A 22,839-nucleotide genomic window follows, 5' to 3' on the forward strand; every position below is an offset into this window, starting at 1 on the left:
AGATCTGGCGCTACAACCTCAAATACCAGCGCTCTGACTTTTACTACTCATTTTGCGATATTCCTGTAGCAAAACTCACTTGTGCGCTTGTAAACGCGAACTTGAGAGAGCAGAGTTGGGGGCGGGGCTGGGGTGGGAATGAAGTAATTTTATTGGTCGATGCCTCACCAATGAACAACGCCAGCCACACGATGACGTCAGTGACTACGACAACGGCGCGAGCTGCTTTGTGTAGTCTGTGACGTCATCGCGCACAAAACGTCCCACTTCATTATCTGGCTCCAACCAATTAAACGACATTGCTGCGCTTTTACTGGTGTATAAAATCCAGTAAAACTAATGATATTTCATAAAAATATTTTCCAAAGCGTTTAAAAACAAAATAGCTGATACATATGCATACAAATGTTTGCATTGTGGCTGGCGTTGTTCATTGGTGAGGCATCGACCAATAAAATGACTTAATTCCCACCCCAGCCCCGCCCCCGACTCTGCTTTCTCAAGTTCGCGTTTTTAAGTGCACAAGTGAGTTTTGCTACAGGAATATCGCAAAATGAGTAGCAAAAATCAGATTTGGATTTTTAACTTTTAATGAGATTTTCTTTCGCCTTATACGCGAGTACACATGTGCTATAAAGAACAGTACACGCCCACTGTACACACAGGTTTACAAACACAAAATAAAATATGATTTACACACACACACACACACACACACACACACACACACACACACGTGGTCACAGTGTGGTAAACAGTACACGCATGCACGGACGTTGATTATACCAGTAAGAGACGGGCACTAAGACCCAGCAGGGGAGACGATTTAACCACAATTCCGCAGCACAGAGAGAGAAAAATTGTTGGCTCAGTTGTGATCATGTGACGCTCAAAACAAGAAGTGCATGCGTGATGCATGATACTCGGTGCTCGTAAAACAACTTGTTTCCAAATAAAATTTATTTTAAAAGAAATCTTTTTTTTTTTTTTTACCCCAGAGCTGTGTGTTATGTACAGTATGTGTGTGTGTGTGTGTGTGAGAGAGAGAGATTTCATTTTAGAGTTAAGGTTAAAATAGGTGCAAATCTTCTAAATGCAATAAGGTGTTTAGAGGTTTGTTTAGAGTGCCACCCAATGGTCAGTCAACGCAAACAGTGAAATTTCAGATGCTATAGATTAAATTTAAGGCTATGGTGTGGTCTCTTCATTTTTCCCATGGTGAGAGGTCATCCTTAATGCCATGTCTCTTGCTGTGTCCTTAGTCCTATAAAAGAGAAAGTAAATCAAAACGATACGATTAAAACACAGTGCTTATTTGATATGTACAGTAGTTAAAATTTTAAGTGTTAGAAAAAAGATTCTGTTACTCAGGTTACTGTCTGTATGGAATTTTTCACTTTATTTTATTTATCTTTTGGTCCATGCAAGTTGAACTGCCAGTTATTTATAATGGTGTAATATTACCAACTAGAGAGGTAAATTTTCTGAAGAAAAAAAATTAGTGATGCTTGCCGTGGCAAAACATTGGAGTCATGCTAGACTTGCTAAACACTCTAGCATAATGTTAGCGACATTCTAATCATATTAGCAACATGCTAATCACGTTAGCATCGCTTTAACAACGTTAAATATGTTAGCAAAATGGTATTATAGTTGGAATAATGTTAGCGACATGCTAATCATGTTAGCATCATGCTAGCAACATGCTAATAATTGTAACATTATGCTAGCAATATTCTAATTACGCTAGCATCAGGCTTGCAACATGCAAATTATGTTAGCATAATGTTAACAGTATGCTAATGATGTTGCTAAGGAGCATGACTTATGAGCATCATGATAAATGCGAAAGACTTATTGGTTGCCTGAGTTAAATGAGTTCTCCCCCGTTTCTCTACGACAATAGGATTCAAAATTAACTTTTATTTTTAATGAAAAATACCATTATACGTTAATTGCCCCCTGCTGGGGCAGTTTACCCCCCACGTCTTAGAAAATTCATGTCAAGCACCCCATTCCTGAATAAGCCGAACAATTTGACACCTCTTTTATGTGTCTGTGACAAACGGTACAGCTTGCACAGCTTGCAAGTTTCTTTATGTGTAACTTGTACAAAATGTAAATTTGAGATTTATACAAAATTCTTGTTCTGTGCTACAATCCATCAAACTTAGTCTCAATGTTAAGTCTATGGGAATTTTTCCCCATTATACAGTATGTCAATGGGGCAAATTTGTCATGCACACTCAAGCCGCGACCGGCACTAGGACCCGGAATTAATGCGGTCGCGAACCAGGAAGTATAAAAGGAGTAAACAAACCACAGTACAACGCTCAGTCATTGAGTTGCCCGATGTCGCCTCGTTTACGGTCATCTAACTGTGAGTACTTACCTTTTTGGCTTCGCTTTCTTGCTGAGTGTGTATTTATAGGACGCGGGTTAGATTGTGTCTTTCCCTTGCTCCCCAATCGTGAGAGTCCTTAGACTAACTGCGTGATTATCCTGCCTATTCGTGTCACTCCGCGTTTGGGTTAACCAGTCACGCTACACAGGGCTAACCGCTAAAGTTACGTCTTCTGGTCACCTCAGGTTAGTTCTTGACAAAATTTGGATGCCTCACAACGTATACCCTCTTGCAATGTATGTTCTGACACCGCTTGCAAACCTATACAAATGTGGTAAATTTTATCTTTTTACAAAATTCTTGCTCTGCGCTACAATCCGTCAAAGTTAATCTCGATGTTAAGTCTATGGGACTTTTTGGGGCAGTTAATTGCCCCCTGCAGGGACAGTTTACCACCGACCCCTTAAAAAAGTCATAGCACCCCATTCTCAAATAAGCCGCACGATTTGACACCTTATTCATGGGTCTACAGTATGACGGTACGGTACTAGTTACACACCAAAGCTTTGTACGGAAGAAGAATAAAAAGCCTGTGAGATAATAATAGTAGTACTTCGCTTATAATCTTGGTCTTAATACGGAGTTTGTAAAAAAAAAAAAATGGATGTAAGGAAATTATGGTGAATATTTGGATGCTGGACTGTTGTATTTGGATGCTGTCTTCCCCACTCATTGATCACTTAGGTTTGTTGACAGTGGAGTGTCTGGTTGCTTGACATCTCACAGAGCCCTCACGTCTATGTTTCCTCTTGGCTCTCCCTTTTAGTTATACAGTCATGGTTTGTCCAGTGGTGGCATGGTGGTGGATGCACTTTCACCTTGCATCCGCCGCAAACCTGAGTACAGGATAAAGCCGTATAGATGATGAGGGAGTGAGTGAGTGAGTTACTTCTGTCAGAGTCCCTGTTTGTACTCTGCACTAAGCATACATTCACCTTATCTACTCTGTGACCATAACTATACCTAATTGTCTTCTCCACTCTTATCTTTCTCCCTCTCCCTGTCTCTCTCCGTCAGGCTACACATACCACTCCTGAGCTGCCAGTGTCAGGGAGTGGTAACTGTCGCTTGTATCTCGTCACTTGGTTGCCCTGTGTGATCACTAAGGTGACTGGCAACAGTTCCACTTTACCATGAAGACGGGCCTGGCTTAGGCTGATGCAGAGTGCTGTTCTCTACTTGTGACTGCAGTCAGCCAGGTATGTGTAATCAGGACTGTGATTTGCTGTTATAAAAAAGTGTGTGGGCCTTGGATTCAAGATTAATATAAATAGTTTTTTAAACGCATGATTATTTATGCGCCTTGCTTTGTTTTGGCCATTAATTTTTGTGTTTTTATTATTTCTGGCCTTTACTTTTTTTTTTGTCTCCTGACTACATCTTGAACTTATCTGTCCTTTGAATTGTTTTTAGTAATGATCTCGCCATGCCTTTTAATATATCTTGCACATACAAATGTTTACACTGTCTCTCAGAGCTGTTGATTACAAATAGATGCCACATTATAAATCATAAGTTCTTTTTACTTTAGAAAATTAGCTGGAACAATGGTAGCTACATTGGGCAAAAAGTATTTAGTCAGCCACCAATTTTGCAAGTTCTCCCACTTATAAAAAAGAGGCCATTAATTTTTATCATAGGTATACCTCAACTATGAGAGACTAAATAAGAAAAAAAAATCCAGAAAATCACATTGTAGGATTTTTCAAGAATTTATTTGCAAATGATGGTGGAAAATAAGTATTTGGTCAATAACAACATTTTATCTCAATACTCTGTTATAAACCCTATGTTGGCAATGACAGAGGTCAAACGTTTTTTGTAAGTCTTCACAAGGTTTTCACACACTATTGCTGGTATTTTGGCCCATTCCTACATGCAGATCTCCTCTAGAGCAGTGATGTTTTGGGGCTGGTGCTGCGCAACACGGACTTTCAACTCCCTCCAAACATTTTCTGTGGGGTTGAGATCTGGAGACTGGCTAGGCCACTCCAGGACCTAAAAATGCTTCTTACGAAGCCACTCCTTCATTGCCCGGATGGTGTATTTGGGATCATTGTCATGCTGAAAGACCCAGCCACATGTCATCTTCAATGCCCTTGGTGATGGAAGGAGGTTTTCACTTAAAATCTCACGATACATGGCCCCATTCATTCTTTCCTTTACATGGATCAGTCGTCCTGGTCCCTTTGCAGAAAAACAGCCCCAAAGCATGATGTTTCCACCCCAATGCTTCACAGTAGGTATGGTGTTCTTTGTATGCAACTCAGCATTTTTTCTCCCTCAAACACAAAGTTCTATTTTGGTTTCATTTGACCATATGACATTCTCCCAATCCTCTTCTGGATCCTCCAAATGTTTTCTAGTCCCTGGCAGTGCAGTGTGTTACTGATTGTAGCCTTTGTTACTTTGGTCCCAGCTCTCTGCAGGTCATTCACTAGGTTCCCCTTGTGTGGTTCTGGGATTTGTGCTCACAGTTCTTGTGATCTTTTTGACCCCACAGGGTGAGATCTTGCATTGAGCCCGATCGAGGGAGATTATGAGTGGTCTTGTATGTCGTTAATTTTCTAATAATTGCTCCCACAGTTGATTTCTTCACACCAAGCAGCTTACCTATTGTAGATTCAGTCTTCACAGCCTGGTGCAGGTCTACAATTTTGTTTCTGGTGTCCTTTGACAGCTCTTTGGTCTTGGCCATAGTGGAGTTTGGAGTGTGACTGTTTGAGGTTGTGGACAGGTGTCTTTTATACTAAAAACAAATGGCATTAATACAGGTAAATGAGTGGAGGACAGAGGAGCCTCCTAAAGAACAAGTTACAGGTCTGTGAGAGCCAGAAATCTTGCTTGTTTGAAGGTGACTAAATACTTATTTTCCACCATAATTTGCAAAAAAAAATCCTACAATGTGATTTTCTGGATTTTTTTTTCTTATTTCGTCTGTCATAGTTGAAGTATACATATGATGAAAATTACAGGCCTCTCTTATCTTTTTAAGTGGGAAACCTTTCACAATTAGTGGCTGACTGTATACTTTTTTGCCCCACTGTACGCTGCCTTACCATGGCAGGGTATTATGTTTTACCTAATTCCCCCAAACCCCCCCCCCCCCCCCAAAAAAAAAGGCCTCAACAAATTAATTTTTTTGTCTGTCAAGGCGTAGCTGGACTTAATACCTTTGTAAATACTGTACTGAACAGGTGGTCACTGTCTTTGTAAGCCAATTTGCGGGACCAGAATGTTTCCATTGTTATGGCATGATGTTGGAAAGATGCTGCCTTAAGTGATGATCAAATCTTTAAAAATACGATGAAATAACTACAGTAATTAAAAGAGAGAGATATTCCTTGAATTGGCGCAGCAGTGGACTTTTGTAAGAAAGGTCACAATATATAGTGTAGCATCTACGACAAATTATCAGGTCTTGTATTGTGTACAAAAAAGTATCTTTTTTAATAAGTAAAACCCCTGTCGCCATTAGGCAAGCTCTTCCTAAACCTATATTTAAAACACTGTTCTGCCCTGTCTGGGTTGTCAGATGTGTGGCATCAAGTTCAAGTTCAAGTCGGCTTTATTTTCACTTCAACCATATACAGTTAGTACACAGTGAAACGAAACAACGTTCCTCCAGGACCAAGGTGCTACATGCAACATAAACTTACAACATAAATTAACAGAGAAGCTAAACTAGCTAACTAAGAGGCCTAGTTAGCTGGCTAGCAGAGACAAGACAGATAGTCCTAACATAAATTACAACATAAATTAACATTTGTGGTGGAAATTCAATAAGAGTTGTGAAAACTTTAACTAAAACAGAGACCAGTCAAGAATAAGTACATGTGCAGACTTTGACAATGAAATGCCTAGATCCTCAAGACTGTTTTGATTTGGCTTCTTCGTCATTCTGAGGTATTGGACACACAGCCTTCTAAGCATTTTGCTGTTGTTGAGATTGGCAGTTAATACCTTGTTTTTAAGAATGTTACAAACTGTTGCATTGGCCGCTCAGAGTGGTTTTCTCTCTCTTTCTCTTGGGTTTATTCAGTTTTTTACCCTATGTATACCACTTTCATAGTACACTTGCATAGACACCTCTTTGAGCCTGACTGTGTAGGGAAAACTCCCTTTCCACCAGTATCAGGTAGTCCATCTCTCTTCTCAAAAGTGGCTTTATTATAAGATGTAACTGAAAATGGTGTTCATAAAATTTTAACAAAGATCATTCACACACACACACACACACACACACACACACACATAGATAAATATGAACTATTGTTCAAACAGATACAGGCATTTACATTTCTACATGTAAAATACATTATTAGTTGAGTAAAAAAGACGTGTTGATTCAAGCTATGTAGAGTTCTCCTAGAAGCATACTAGAAGCTTGTAAAATTGAGCACTGAATCCTCTGACAACAACACATTCTAATTGACTAAAAAATGCTGATGAAAATGAAATAAGAACCTAACACGTGAACATATCATAGCCACTAAATGCATTAGCAGGTTTCGCATATGCACACTGAAGGAGAAAAAGTAAATGATGACCGAAGCCAATTAGAAACAGGTAGTCAAAATGTACCCTTTTCAGCTTATTTTTGGGTGGAACTGTAGCACTGTTGAAATGTTATGAGCGGGTGTTAAAAACATTTGAAGAGAAGAATGTTTCACTCAGGAATGTGACACAAAAATACAGGCAAACATCTTAGTGAACCTGTTAAGTATGCATCTTTAAATCTAACCATACACAATGTATTATTTAGTAGAGTACAGTACTTCCCAGTCCTGTCCTGAAGGACCATCCTACCCCGCAAACATTTACACTTTTCCTAATAAAATAAAAGCCCATATAAATCACCCCAAACCATGTGGCAAAATGTCCTATGGTTTGACAAGCCCAAGGCAGATCTTTGTGAGCACAAGTCAAAAATACGTATTTATTGCAGTTAAAACCCAAAACACTATAAACCATAATGGTGGCAGTATCATGCTAATCATTTAAGCACTACGCACTAGACAACATGGAGGGGATCATGGATAGTTTCAAATAACAATTTAGTTTTACACAAAAAGCAACATATCTCTGTTAGGAGACTGAAGATGAAAAGATTTACCTCTCTGTATGCAAATAGACCAAAGCACAAGTCAAAAGAAAATGGATTTTTCTTTTGAAAGCTCAACATTTTTTGACAATACAGGTCCTTTTTAAAAAATTAGCATATTGTGATAAAGTTCATTATTTTCTGTAATGTACTAATAAACATTAGACTTTCATATATTTTAGATTCATTACACACAACTGAAGTAGTTCAAGTTTTTTATTGTTTTATTATTGATGATTTTGGCATACAGCTCATGAAAACCCAAAATTCCTATCTCAACGAGAAGAGGTGATCGGACCCTGAGAAAGATTGTGGAGAAGGACCGATTCCAGACCTTGGAGGACCTGCGGAAGCAGTGGACTGAGTCTGGAGTAGAAACATCCAGAGCCACCGTGTACAGGCGTGTGCAGGAAATGGGCTACAGGTGCCGCATTCCCCAGGTCAAGCCACTTTTGAACCAGAAACAGCGTCAGAAACGCCTGACCTGGGCTACAGAGAAGCAGCACTGGACTGTTGCTCAGTGGTCCAAAGTACTTTTTTCGGATGAAAGCAAATTTTGCATGTCATTCGGAAATCAAGGTGCCAGCGTTTAGAGGAAGACTGGGGAGAGGGAAATGCCAAAATGCCTGAAGTCCAGTGTCAAGTACCCACAGTCAGTGATGGTCTGGGGTGCCATGTCAGCTGCTGGTGTTGGTCCACTGTGTTTTATCAAGGGCAGGGTCAATGCAGCTAGCTATTAGAAGATTTTGGAGCACTTCATGCTTCCATCTGCTGAAAAGCTTTATGAAGATGAAGATTTCATTTTTCAGCACGACCTGGCACCTGCTCACAGTGCCAAAACCACTGGTAAATGGTTTACTGACCATGGTATTACTGTGCTTAATTGGTATGCCAACTCTCCTGACCTGAACCCCATAGAGAATCTGTGGGATATTGTGAAGAGAAAGTTGAGAGACGCAAGACCCAACACTCTGTATGAGCTTAAGGCCGCTATCGAAGCATCCTGGGCCTCCATAACACCTCAGCAGTGCCACAGGCTGATTGCCTCCATGCCACGCCGCATTGAAGCAGTCATTTCTGCAAAAGGATTCCCAACCAAGTATTGAGTGCATAACTCAACATAATTATTTAAAGGTTGACTTTTTTTTGTATTAAAAACACTTTTCTTTTATTGGTCGAATGAAATATGCTATTTTTTTTAAATAGGAGTTTTGGGTTTTCATGAGCTGTATGCCAAAATCATCAAATCATCAATCAAATCATAGAATAAAATGCCAAACCAAGAAAAATAGGTGTCAAGAACTAACCTGAGATAACCAGAAGACGTAGCTTTAGCGGTTAGCCCTTTGTAGCGTGAATGGTAAACCCAAACGCGGAAAAACACGAGTAGGCAGGATAATCACGCTTTTAGTCTAAGGACTCTCACAAATGGGGAGCAAGGGAAAGACACAATCTAACCCGCGTTCTATAGATACACACTTGATCAGGAATTGAAACCAAAAAGGTGAGTACTTACAGTTAGATGTAGGATTCCGACGTGGCATCGGCGAAACTCAATGACTGAGCGAGGTGCTATGGTTTGTTTACCTCTTTTATACTTCCTGGTTTGCGACCACTTAACTTCCGGGTCCTAGTGCTGGTCGTGTTCCGAGTGTGCATGACAGTACCCCCCTGTCCAGGACCGGATCCAGACGGTCCTGAGGTGGAGAATACCCTGTGACGGTAGTCCCGGATGAGCTCAGGGTCGAGGATGAACCGTGCTGGAACCCAAGATCGCTCCTCGGGGCCGTAGCCTTCCCAATCGACCAGGTACTGGGTGCCCCTGCCCCGAGGGCGCGAATCCAGGATTCGTCGCACGGTGTAGGCGGGAGCGCCGTTAATGATTCGGGGAGGAGGAGCAGGGGGGGTGGGTGGAACCAGAGGTGAAGTGATGAAGGGTTTTAGCTGTGATGTATGGAAGACTGGGTGAATCCGGAGCGCCGCAGGCAGCTGGAGCCGGTAGGTGACAGGGTTAATCCGTGAAGTGATGCGGTATGGTCCGATTATGGTCTAATTTTCTTGACTCGGTGTGCAGATGGAGGTTTTTAGTTGATAACCATACCTTGTCACCTACGTGGTACAAACGTCCCGGCGGTTGTCGGCGGCGATGCTGAGCGACGTAGCTGGTGTTGGCTCGCTGGATGGCGCGATTAGCTTGGTTCCATATCCGCCGACACCTACGGACCAACTGTTGGGCCGATGGTACGTCAACCTCTGGTTCTTGATGGTTGAACATGGGAGGATGGAAACCATGGCACACCTCAAATGGGCTTAGGTTGGTGGCTGAGGAGACGTGGAGGTTGTGGGACAGTTCGGCCCATTTGAGGTAGCGGGCCCAGGAGCGCTGGCGATCGGAAACGAAACCACTTAGGTAGCGCTCCAGTTGTTGGTTGGTCCGTTCCGTCTGACCATTAGTCTGGGGGTGGTAACCGGATGACAGACTACAGGTGGAATTGATCAGACGGCAGAAGGCCTTCCAGAACCGGGCTGTGAACTGGGGCCCCCTGTCCGAGAAGATGTCCTTTGGGAACCCATGCAGTCGGACTATGTGTTCCAAAATCAATTCCGCTGTGTCTTTTGCTGAGGGGAGTCCGGCTAGGGCCACCAGGTGCACGGCCTTGGAGAACCGATCAACGATGGTTAATATGGTGTTCTTACCCTCTGAAACCGGCAGGCCCATGATGAAATCCAGGGCGATGTGCGTCCAGGGCCGTTGAGGAACTGGGAGTGGTTGGAGTTCTCCTGGAGCTGGTTGATTTGTGTCCTTTGCCGTGGTGCACACCGGGCACGCCTGAACGAACTCGCGGACGTCTCTCCTCAAGGAGGGCCACCAGAATGCCCGTTAAATAAACGATAGGGTTCGTCATGCCCCAGAATGTCCGGCGATGATGGACGAATGCCCCCATTGGAGAACCTCCGCTCGTAGATGTTGGGGTACGTGGAGTCGTCCACGTACCCCAACCTGCCAGTTCGGTCTCCGCCGCCTGTGCCTGGCGGACCCTGGTCTCCAAATCCCAGTGGAGGGGTGCGAGGATTCGAGATGGATGGATGACAGGCACGGGTTCCGCCCGGGGGAGATCGTCCTCATACTGGCGTGATAGGGCGTCGGCTTTGGTGTTCTTCGACCCCGGGCGGTAAGAAAGATGAAAATTATATTGTTCAAAAAATAGTGCCCACCGTGCCTGCCGTGGATTGAGCTGTTTGAGGTTCTTGATGGTGATCAGGTTTTGGTGATCGGTCCAGACGATGAATGGCTCATTGGCCAGTGACGCCATTCCTCCAAAGCCCACTTTATGCCCAACAGCTCGCGGTCCCCTACCCCGTATCGCTGCTGAGTGGGGTCAAATTTTTTGGAGAAGAAACTGCAGGGATGCAGTTTCTGGTCTGGACCTCGCTGGGAGAGAACTGCGCCGGCGCCCACATCCGATGCGTCCATCTCCACAACGAAGGGTTTGTTGGCATCGGGATGAAGAAGAATCCTTGTAGGCTGAGATGGCAGTTGGATTGAGCTGAAATGGGTGAGATGAGGGCCTGGTCAATGTGGTTAATGGTGCTGCAACTGTACTGTAGCCCCGGATAAAGCGACGGTGGAAATTTGCAAACCCGAGAAACCGCTGAAGCTGTTTGAGTGTCCTGGGTAGGGGCCAGTGACGTACAGCTTCTAGCTTCTGCGGGTCCATGGCCACACCCTGGGGCGAGATGACAAAACCCAGGAACGTGGTGGAGTGCTGGTGAAAAGCACATTTTTCCAGCTTGCAGTACAGTTGGTAAGCGAGCAATCTCTTTAGAACAGCACGTACGTGTTGGATATGTTCTTCCAGGTGGCGGGAGTAAATGAGAATGTCATCTAGGTAGACGAACACCCATCGGCCCAGCATGTCTTGAAGGACGTCATTTATGAATTGTTGGAAGGCCGAGGGTGCGTTGCAGAGTCCAAATGGTATGACCAGGCTCTCATAATGTCCGGTGGGTGTGATGAATGCAGTCTTCCACTCATCACCCTCTCTGATGCGCACCAAGTTGTAGGCGCTCCGGAGGTCCAACTTGGTGAACACGGTGGCACCAGAGAGGGCGTCCAGGGCTGAGTTGGTGAGTGGTAGTGAATGTCTGTTCTTAATGGTGATGTTGTTTAGCCCCCGATAGTCAACACATGGGCGAAGTTCGCTCCCTTTCTTCTTGACGAAGAGGAACCCCGCGGTGGCAGGCGAGGTGGAGGGCTGGATGGTTCCCTGACAGAGGGCGTTGGTGACGTATTCCTCCATCGCCGAGGAATGGATAGCGAGTAGAGATGGCCGCGGGGAGGGACGGAACCCGGCTGAAGTTCTATCGCCAGGTCGTATGGGCGATGAGGTGGGAGGTGGGTAGCTCGTCTCTTGCAGAAAACTTCAGCCAAGTCCCGATAGGCGACAGGAATGGCGTTGGTGTCGACGTCGGGGGCCTCGGACTCCCTGGAACACGTCCCAGTCCGTGCCTGTAGGCAGAGTTCGGCACAGGTCGGCCCCCACTGGAGAATCCGGTTCTGGGTCCACAAAATGATCGGGTCGTGCTGTAGCAGCCAGGGATAGCCGAGGATGATGGGCGGTGATGAGATGGACGTTAGGTGGAATTGGATCTGCTCCTAGTGCTGGTCTATGGCGAGCGTGATGGGTTGGGTCTGGTGGGTGATAGGGCTGGATGATAAGGGCCGACCGTCGACCGAAGTGATTTTTACCGGCTGGGATAACGCCTCAGTCCTCACCCCCAAATCTTTGGCATAATTAGAGTCAATGAAGTTACCCGCAGCACCGGAGTCGATGAACGCGGTGCTTCGAACTCGTTTGTGGCCAATTTGGAGGTTTACCTGAACCGTGAAGCGTGAGATGGTGGCGTCGATTGTGTAGGAGAGGTGGAGGGGGCCCGGTGAGTCTCTCCTTTCACTCACCGGGGCTGCGCGTTTCCCGGGGGAATCGGACAGATAGCTTGGTGGTGCGCCGCCGACCCACAGTAGGCACACAGCCCCTCTCGGTACCGTCGTTCGCGTTCCGCCACGGTCAGGGAGGCGCGTCCTAATTGCATGGGTTCCCCGGCTCGTGGGGGGTTGGTGCGGCGCCGCGGCCGCCGCGACGGGAGACTGGCTAGCCGCGCTATCCACAGCCGCCCGGAGATCCGCGTTCTCCCGCCGGAGCTCCGCGACCTCGCGGTGCAGGGCCGCGACGTCTTGGAGGTCCCGGCACAGATTAGCGATCTCCCCGGTTAGCTTGTTGATAAGCTTGGCGTGCTGATCAACCACATCGCAGAGGTGCGCGTAATCCGCTGGGTTCACCGCGGACGGCTCAGTCGTTCTGTCAAGAACTAACCTGAGATGACCAGAAGACGTAGCTTTAGCGGTTAGCCCTCTGTAGCGTGAATGGTAAACCCAAACGCGGAAGAACACGAGTAGGCAGGATAATCACGCTTTTAGTCTAAGGACTCTCACAAATGGGGAGCAAGGGAAAGACACAATCTAACCCGCGTTCTATAGATACACACTCGATCAGGAATTGAAACCAAAAAGGTGAGTACTGACAGTTAGATGTAGGATTCCGACGTCCCATCGGCGAAACTCAATGACTGAGCGAGGTGCTATGGTTTGTTTACCTCTTTTATACTTCCTGGTTTGCGACCGCTTAACTTCCGGGTCCTAGTGCCGGTCGCGTTCCGAGTGTGCATGACAATAGGAGTGCTCTATAACAAGCAAGAGGTGCTTTAAAAAAGGATTAGTTGAGAGGTGTGGAATTTTTAGCACTTCTTTGTTTGTAACCTTCTATTTGGTGCTTACTAAAAGTTTATCACTTGGATTTGTTATTACTTATTGTTATAGCTATGTTACTTCAACTAAGGTAAGAGATTGCAATATGATTAATCTTGGCTTTAATTGCAAAACGTTTTTTTTTGATGGCCAGTTTTTTTATTTATTTTTTTGTTATTTCATCACAAATTTAGCAGCTTAAAGGTCTGGCATTGATAACAAGTGTTGAATCTGCATTTGGCAGTTGTTCAACTCCCAATATGCAGTCTGAAAAATGTCAGTACAAATAAAGAAGGGCTTGAGATGCATCCATCTGGACCACAAAGCCTTTTGATCTAATAAAACAAACAAATAAATAAATAAATGTGCCAAAAGATATTTTCTAATAAAATCATTTGGCACATCAAGGTCAGATACATTAGATACATTTAGTTAAGTAAAGACACTACATGTAAATGAAGATATAATGCAATATGAGATTTATGATTTTTTTTAACCGGAGAGGTTTGCATTCATTGATTGTGATACAGTAAGGCCTTGTTCACACGGGCGTTAGGTTTTGGATAAACGAACTTGCTCTGGACGTCCTAGACGTTTATGTTGTGTTTTGTGGTGACGATTGATTGACTTTTACACCGGCTTTGTTTGTCTCTGGCCGCTACTGGGTTCACTCTCTGACTGCACAACGTCGGATTAAAGGAAGTTTTTTTGTGGTTTATGAAGAAATGCGAATATTTCCGCGTACGTTTTTCAACAATTAATTTTTTTTATCTTTCCCTTTTCCGCATTTCCCTATGTATAGCATGTAGGATCATGGGATATATCCGGTCCTCCAAAGCGTAAAAAAAACGCGAAAAAAATTAACTAGAAGCGGTTTCGTTGGGTTTTGAACGCCAAGAAAAAGCTGCATGCAACTTTTTTTAATGACGTATAAACGCGCAGCCAGACAAACGCATGTCACCAAAGCCCGTGTGAACACTCTCATTGACTCCTACGTGTAGAAAACACTCTGTGCCTGATCCGTGCTCACCGGATGCTACGAACGCAAGAAAAACGCTCGATTTTAACGCCCGTGTGAACAAGGCCTAATTGTTAATCTCAGTTCTGCGGGAACTTTTTAGGTTGTTAATGTTAAAATAAATTTGTTCTATGCAAATTTAAAGATGAAGGCATTTTTCTTCATCATATTTTTGTTAGACATATTTACTGGTTAAATTTAATTATTTTGTACCAAAGCAACATAAAGGACAGAACAGCATTAAATGAGATCAGTTTTGTTAAGGATGTGAACTTATGTCCGTTTACACAGTACATACTGCACGTAAAGACATGTTCATCCATATAAGAAAATATTATATTTTGTACAATAAAGAATGTTATCTATGCTTAAAGCCTCAGTGCATGTTTTTGGGTTGTCCAGAACTTAGTCCGAACTGGTGAGGAGTGTTCGTTTACTGGACCTCAAGGAATTTTAGTTGAAGACCCTTGACCTAGAAGATGACAGAAGATGGATGATGGGGAAGATATTTCGCAGAATTATTTTCTTGGTAGAGAAAAACTCTGACATCTAGCCAGGTCAAGAAAACCCTGCAGGAGGTATAGGCCTATTATTCAATATTTTGGCCTTCATGAATGTAAAGACTGTCAGTTTACCTTAAAATTCAAACAGTGCATCCAAGACAAAGCATAACATATAATCTGTCAAATTTATCTTAAACTGATTTGTCAAAATATTTGATGAATTTATTTGAGCATGTTCCCTAGATGGATTATGTTTTAAAACATGCAGTGATAATAACCCAAAGCAAAGAAATGGAACGTTCTCGAAGGATTGAATCACCTTAACCCATTCCAATTGAGCATGGTTTTCATAAAGACAAAACTGTACGCAGAGTCACACAAACAATCAACAACTGAAGATGGGTGAAGAAAAGGCCTGGCAATGCATATTAAGGAAGAAGACTGAGAATTTGGTGATGTTCATGTTCACAGTAAAGGGTTTTCATCAACGCATTAAAACATTAAATAAATTTATGATATTAGTTTGTCCACTTACGACTTCCGGTTGAGCGTTGATGGAGTAGGACGTGAGTTTAAGAGCTCCCACCAATTTTGATTAAATTGTAATTCATTTGCGCTTTTTGGCCATAATTTTAGTCCTGTTTTATTCTGTAGTTCGTTGAGTTGAGAGGTTTTACTCGGGACTGCGTAAAATGGCAGCAAAAAATATTAAAACTCGCAGTACTATTCAAACACAACTGAGACCTAGTTTGCAAGCCGCGACCACATCCTCGAGTGAGTCGTCACCTGTAAAGCCCCCCACGAGCCAAGCTAATCCGGATATTGATGCTCTTAAAGTCGAGTTGTTAGCCTCGCTGAGGAAAGATATCGCCGATATTTTTAAAAAATAACTTCAGGATACTCTCGGTGATGTTTTGTCTACTATTAAGTTCGACTTGCAAGCGGTGAAAACGCAGCTGGCGATTGATAAAGCTGCTAATGATGTGTCCGAGCTAAAAGGTACGTTCAGAGAGATAGAGCACGCGCTTACTGTGTGCTCGGACGACATAGCCGAGATGAAAAATACTATCAACTGTCTCACAGCTAACGTAACCAAGCTGAAAAATAAATGTGAAGACTTGGAGTCTAGGTCGCGCCGTAACAATGTTAGGATAGTGGGAGTACCGGAGGGCCCTGACATGTGCACCACTGCGGCCGTGGCCTCCTCGCTAAAGGAAGCCTTTAATCTGGAGAAGGAGCCGCTTTTGGATCGTTCCCACAGGACCCTCCAACCCACACCTAAATCCGGCGACCGTCCACGAGCCATTGTATGCAGGTTTTATTACCACACTGACTGTGTTGACATTTTACGTCGCGCTAGAGAATGCCGACAGATTAAAGTTGGGGACCAGACCATCTCAATCTTTCCTGACTAAACTGCTAAGATAACACGCGCTCGGGCTGCATTCAATACGGTCAGGCAGCAGCTCCGTGGCATTGAGGGTGTTAGGCACGGCCTGTTTCATCCAGCACGACTTCGCATCACATATAAGGGTGTTGAGAAGAACTTTGTGTCAGCGGAGGAAGCCAGTGATTACGTCAAAACTGTGATTTCTGGGTGAGCCTTAACAGCCCTTCAGTTTGGTGTATAATGCTGTTTTTAAACTGTGTTGCTCTAATTACCGTACTGTTTGTTTGCTTTTTTATTCACACTTTTATATACACTCAACAAAAATATGAATGCAACACCTTTGTTTCTGCTCCGATTTTTTATGAGATGGACTTAAAGATCTAAAATTCATTCCAGATACACAATATTACCATTTCTCTCAAACATTGTTCACAAATCAGTCTAAATGTGTGATAGTGAGCACTTCTGCTTTGCTGAGATAATCCATCCCACCTCACAGGTGTGCCACATCAAGATGCTGATCTGACATCATGAGTAGTGCACAGGTGTACCTTATACTGCCCACAAAAGGCCACCCTGGAATGTGCAGTTTTGTTGCACAGCAAAATGCCACAGATGCCACAAGCATTGAGAGAGCGTGCAATTGGCATGCTGACAGCAGGAATGTCACCAGATCTGTTGCTCGTGCATAGAATGTTCATTTCTCCACCATAAGCCGTCTCCAAAGGCGTTTCAGAGAATATGGCAGTACATCCAACCGGCCTCACAACCGCAGACCACGTGTAACCACCCCAGCCCAGGACCTCCACATCCAGCAGGTTCACCTCCAAGATCGTCTGAGACCAGCCACTCAGACAGCTGCTGAAACTATTGGTTTGCATAACCAAACAATTTCTGCACAAACTGTCAGAAACTGTCTCAGGGAAGCTCAACTGCATGCTCGTCGTCCTCATCAGGGTCTTGACCTGACTCCAGCTCGTCGCCGTAACAGACTTGAGTGGGCAAATGCTCACATTCGATGGCGTCTGGCACGTTGGAGAGGTGTTCTCTTCACGGATGAATCTCGGTTTACATTGTTCAGGGCTGATGGCAGACAGCGTGTGTGGCGTCGTGTGGGTGAGCGCTTTGCTAATGTCAGTGTTGTGGATCGAGTGGCCCATGGTGGTGGTGGTGGGGTTATGGTATGGGCAGGCATGTGTTATGGACGAAGAACACAGGTACATTTTATTGATGGCATTTTGAATGCACAGAGATACCGTGATGAGATCCTGAGGCCCATTGTTGTGTCATACATCCATGAACATCACCTCATGTTTCAGCAAGATAATGCACGGCCCCATGTTGCAAGGATATGTACACAGTTCTTGGAAGCTAAAAATGTCCCAGTTCTTGCATGGCCAGCATACTCACCGGACATGTCACCCGTTGAGCATGTTTGGGATGTGCTTGACCGGCGTATAGGACAGCGTGTACCAGTTCCCACTAATATCCAACAACTTCGCACAGCCATTGAAGAGGAGTGGATCAACATTCCACAGGCCACAATTGACAATCTGATAAACTCCATGCAAAGAAGATGTGCTGCACTGCATTAGGCAAATGGTGGTCACACCAGATACTGACCGGTTCTGAGTCCCCAGACCCCCAATAAAGCAAAAAACTGCACATTCCAGGGTGGCCTTTTATTGTGGGCAGTATAAGGTACACCTGTGCACTACTCATGATGTCAGATCAGCATCTTGATGTGGCACACCTGTGAGGTGGGATGGATTATCTCAGCAAAGCAGAAGTGCTTACTATTACACATTTAGACTGATTTGTGAACAATGTTTGAGAGAAATGGTAATATTGTGTATCTGGAATGAATTTTAGATCTTTAAAACCATCTCATGAAAAATCGGAGCAGAAACAAAGGTGTTGCGTTTATATTTTTGTTGAGTGTAGGAAGACTAAATCGTATATTATACTCTTGTACTCCGGATTAGTCCAGCACAATCTTTTCTATGCTTACTGCATCTATTTGCACAGGACTTGTTTATTTGTATTTTTACGTATTTTTGTTTTTATTGGAATGTTCACCTTCTAAGGAAACAGTATTTTGTACTGTTAGTTTTTTTAATATAACGTGTTTATAGTTACACGCACACTGTTATACAGTGTGGAAGTCGGTGGGAGTTTTTTTTTCTCTCTCATTTTTGTTTGTTTTTGTTTGGGCTCCGGTTAGTCCATTCACTTTAGTGGATCATTTTTGCTTTTTTGGGGAACACTGCTGTCTCCTTTGTTCTGTTATGTGGAGACTTTGGGTGAATTTGTGTTTAGGGGCATTTGGGAGTGAGGGGGGAGGGTGTCTCATTTCGGCACTTTACGACCACTGGCATTTTGGCTGTTGTGTTTTTCATTTATTTTTTTATTTTTATTTTTTTGAATGGTTAGTGGCAATATAGATTCCAGCATTGCTGAGTCAGGCATGCCTCTTAGATTCATTAGTTGGAATGTCAGAGGTATGGGTAACCCTGTTAAGAAATCTAAGGTTTTCACACACTTGAAACATCTAAATCCTGATATAGCATTTTTACAGGAAACTCACCTTCGCATTAAAGATCATTATAGGTTATATAGCCCTTGGGTAGGTCAGGTCTTTCACTCAAACTTTAATTTGAAAGCTAAAGGAGTTGCTATTCTCATTAATAAGAAAGTTCAATTCTCATCGTCCAATGTTATCGCTGATAGGAATGGTAGATACATCATTGTTGCTGGTACCCTAATGCAAAAAAAAGTTTTTTGGTAAATGTATATGCCCCAAATTTTGATGATGCTGAATTCGCTAATAGATTGCTGAGTTACATCCCCTTCTTGGATACCCATTTGCTGATTCCTCGGTGGAAATCTGAATTGTGTTTTTGATCCCATCTTGGATCAATCTAATCCTCGTAATCTGACTCCATCATCTATGTCTAAAATATTTTCAGATTTTATGAAACAGAACGATCTTATTGATCCATGGAGATTTCGTAACCCTTCAATCAAAAAATTTTCTTTTTTCTCTCAGGTGCACCATTCTTATTCCGGGATTGATTACTTTTTTATTGACAGAACTCTTAATTCATGTTTTAATTCTTCTGACTATTCTGGTATTGTAATATCTGATCATTTACCTCTGCTAATGGATATTCAACTTTCTACCTATAAACGTAGCCCACCACTTTGGAGATTTAACTCTCTTCTTCTGGCAGATAAAGAATTTTGTGAATTCATTTTAAGTTCTATTGAGGAGTTCTTGTCCTTCAATCAAAACGATTCAGTCTCATATTCTCTGCTATGGGAGACACTTAAATGCTACCTGAGAGGTCAAATTATTTCTTATTCTGTTCTTGCTAATAAAAAGAATAATGCCAGGCTTAAAGAACTTACATCTGCGATTAGTAACCTTGATCAAAGTTATGCACTCAACCCTTCTCCAGAATTACTGAAGCAGCATCTTGATTTGCAAGCAGAATTAAATCTAATGTCAACTAAAGAGGCAGTGCGCTTGTTACTACGCAGTCATGGCTCATATTATGAATATGGCGACAAGGCAAGTCGCTTGTTGGCACATCAGTTACGACGACAAGCCACTTCGCGTTTAATACCTAGTTTGTCCACTTACTTTTGAATTTGTAAAAATGGTGCATTCAAGGGTCATTTTATAAAATGGTTGTAATTCTGTTGATGCAATATTTTTGTTAAAAAACATGTCAAGCACGTATTGATTGCTTTAAACTAAACCACTTGTGCACAGTGGCAAAAAAGTGTCAATGTCAATCTGACTCAATTACCAAAATCCTGGTCAAGGATTACCAAGACCCATTCCTCATGTCCCAAATTCAATTTTATTTAATTTAATTCAACTGTATTTGTGTAGCACAAGATAAAAAATATTCTCTTAGGAGCAAGAGTTTTGAATTTTTGAGTGTGAAAGAAAGGGTGAGAAAAGGGGCATTTAAAAGTCATAGAGTTACTTACTGAATTTTCCTTATGATGAAGAAAACTATGGCAGCCAAGCCTACACAACCACACAGACAGCCCAACACAATGGCTGAGATTTCACCTGACACACACACACACACACACACACACATACACACTCACAATAGTTTAAAATATAATTAAATTAAAATATAAATTGAAATAACAATAAAACTTGTATGATCATATATATATATATATAAATTTAATGAAAAGGATTCTTTCTTACCAGATGTGTAGATATATGCAGAAACTAGAGGGGAGTAAAATAACATCAGAATTATGGATAAAAATCTGATATAATTGTACTAAGGTTATGGTAAAATAATCAGCTTAAATGAGGACGTCGGAAAAATACAATATTGGGTTTGCATGAATGGTTCTTGGGTCTGGTTAATGCAACTAGCACTAAGCATTGGAGCTGTGCTAACCCAGGGTAAACTAGGAGGAGAGAGAGCAGCTTTTTACTTGAGCTATAAGTTTTTGTCCAGGATTAAAATGGTCTGTATATGGATGAAGTAAGAATGTGAGATGTGAGAATGTTTAAAGTACCACATCCACCACTAAAAGGAGTGGATGAGAACCACTAAAAAGATGAGAATGTGAAATATGGTGCAACAAATGTGTACTGTGTATTATTGTGAATGATGACTTGAAGTTAGCACATCGGTTAGAGGTTAATGTAAGGTGAACTTGTATTTGTTCCTTCTTATATTTATTTTATTCGTTATTTATATATATATATTTATATATACTCATTTATTATGAATTATTTTTTGTTTTCTAAAATAATTTTCTTTTTATTGTATATTAATTCTGCATTTTCTCCCTTTCTGTATATAAACACACAGAGCAAATCTTCATCTTTTGCAGTGCTCCCTTTCTCACCGGGGATAAAGGAGGAGAGCACTGTCCTGTTGTTGAGAGGTTGTGTGGTGCGATAGTTATCTTGTAATGGCTTGGGGTTAGAGCCGGGTCTGCTGGAGTACAGCACTGTTTCCAACTTCATCAACTGCAGAGAGAGAGAGAGAGAGAGAGAATAATGCAAACATAAAAGAAAAAGTACAAAATTACCAAGTATAAAGGGTAAAGTTAGTCAGCTATAAAGCATAAAAGAGAAAATGAGCTATGTCAAGAAGCTTTTATAACATGTCCCAACTTTCTCTTTAACACTAAGCTTTAATTTAGTCACAATTTTGCAGCTTTCATTATTATCATAAAAAAGTCTGAACATATTACTTGAATATTATTCAATTCACACTGGCTGTCCGATATGTTTTAAATTGATTGCCAGTTTTTTAAATGACTGAAACAGCTTTCAATGATTTAGGTCTGGTACATCTTTGGTAATTTATCAACCTATCCTGTTTGTTTAGCTTGGGCAGGGTTATTGTCAGTTTCTATGATCACTTGAAAAACATGGAAAAAACATCTCCTATCAAATTTGCATAAAGATCCCTCTGACTTATTGACTCATAGATCATGAACAATAAGATTGCGCTAAAGGCAGGTCACATAAAATGCTCTGCTACTGGCTAAATGAAAGAGAGCAAACAAATATCTTTTTATTCCTATCCTGTGAGGCAGTAAAAATGCAGTGGATGTCTTTTTATACAGTGATAGTGCTCCACCAGCTATCCCAAAAGTTCTGTGTGTATGCTAAAATTGCATATCAAACTCTAAAAACATTTTGCAATAAAAGACAGTTTGACACAGGATGTGCTTGAAAACTGAGGTTTAAGAGTGGACTCTAATTTTCTCTTCTGATTTTCTGTTCTTTTATCAAGTTAGCTTGTTTAACATACCCACATGAATTTGAAATTGGTCAAAAGTTCAAATGGTAGCTTGTGTTGCAGGCCTGAGGATGTTAAACCTTTGGGCTAGTAATTTTGAGCAATAGACAGAATGTACCAGATAATTAGATAATAACTCTGTTATCTCGTCATCTTCCAGTAATGTTCCTGTGCTCTTGAACACGTCGAATGACTCATTGCAGCATCACCACGAACTTGCCGAATCATATGAAAAATCACTGTGGCAGATTTGCCCAGTTTCACATAAAATTTTATGTTTGCTCTTTGTTCAAACTTGCTGTCCATGATGGAGTTGCAGACAAGGTAACAGACATGGTCAGAATAATACCAGTTGCACAACTGTCAGTGTACACAGGACGATTTCTTTTGGCACACAGACTTTGAAGTACAGACACTGCACCATTTGACTTCACGTGCAGTCTTGAGCTGCTATCTGTTGACATGTTACAAAATTAGTCTTGAAACCTTTTGATACCACCTTGTATCAGTCACTTTTTAACTTTTTATTGCTAAACAAGTTAACACTAAGGATATCTCTGCAAATTAGCACATCTACACAAAACTGATTGTGTCACTCAACCTGTACCACTTGTCTCCCCAGATTCGTGGATGTGCTTAAGTGTTCCCTACATTTTAAAACTCTATATATTTTAAATCATTTTGAGTTTAATTGTGCTTATATCTGTTGTTTATTGTTTTATTCATTGATTATTTTTTATTTAATGTAAAGTACACTAATATGTATTATTAATATTATTATTATTATTAGTAGTAGTAGTAGTAGTAGTAGTAATA

The 22,839-nt window shown here is 42.1% G+C and overlaps 1 protein-coding gene across 2 annotated transcripts in view; it reads right to left on the minus strand.

The window, feature by feature from the left end:
• Positions 1-1,045: 1,045 nt before the first annotated feature.
• Positions 1,046-22,839, minus strand: part of ca14 (carbonic anhydrase XIV) — a 61,969-nt gene continuing 40,175 nt past the window's right edge. For both annotated transcript variants that reach the window (XM_053493887.1, XM_053493886.1), the window contains 4 exons: positions 21,119-21,242; positions 20,460-20,483; positions 20,228-20,312; positions 1,046-1,264 (listed from right to left, as the gene is read on the minus strand). In XM_053493887.1, coding sequence (XP_053349862.1) covers positions 1,189-1,264; positions 20,228-20,312; positions 20,460-20,483; positions 21,119-21,242 — 309 coding nt within the window. In that variant the 3' untranslated portion in view covers positions 1,046-1,188. The remainder of the gene's footprint in view (positions 1,265-20,227; positions 20,313-20,459; positions 20,484-21,118; positions 21,243-22,839) is intronic.

This window comes from Clarias gariepinus, chromosome 4, assembly GCF_024256425.1.
Source record: "Clarias gariepinus isolate MV-2021 ecotype Netherlands chromosome 4, CGAR_prim_01v2, whole genome shotgun sequence".
Classification (NCBI taxonomy): Eukaryota; Metazoa; Chordata; class Actinopteri; order Siluriformes; family Clariidae; genus Clarias; species Clarias gariepinus.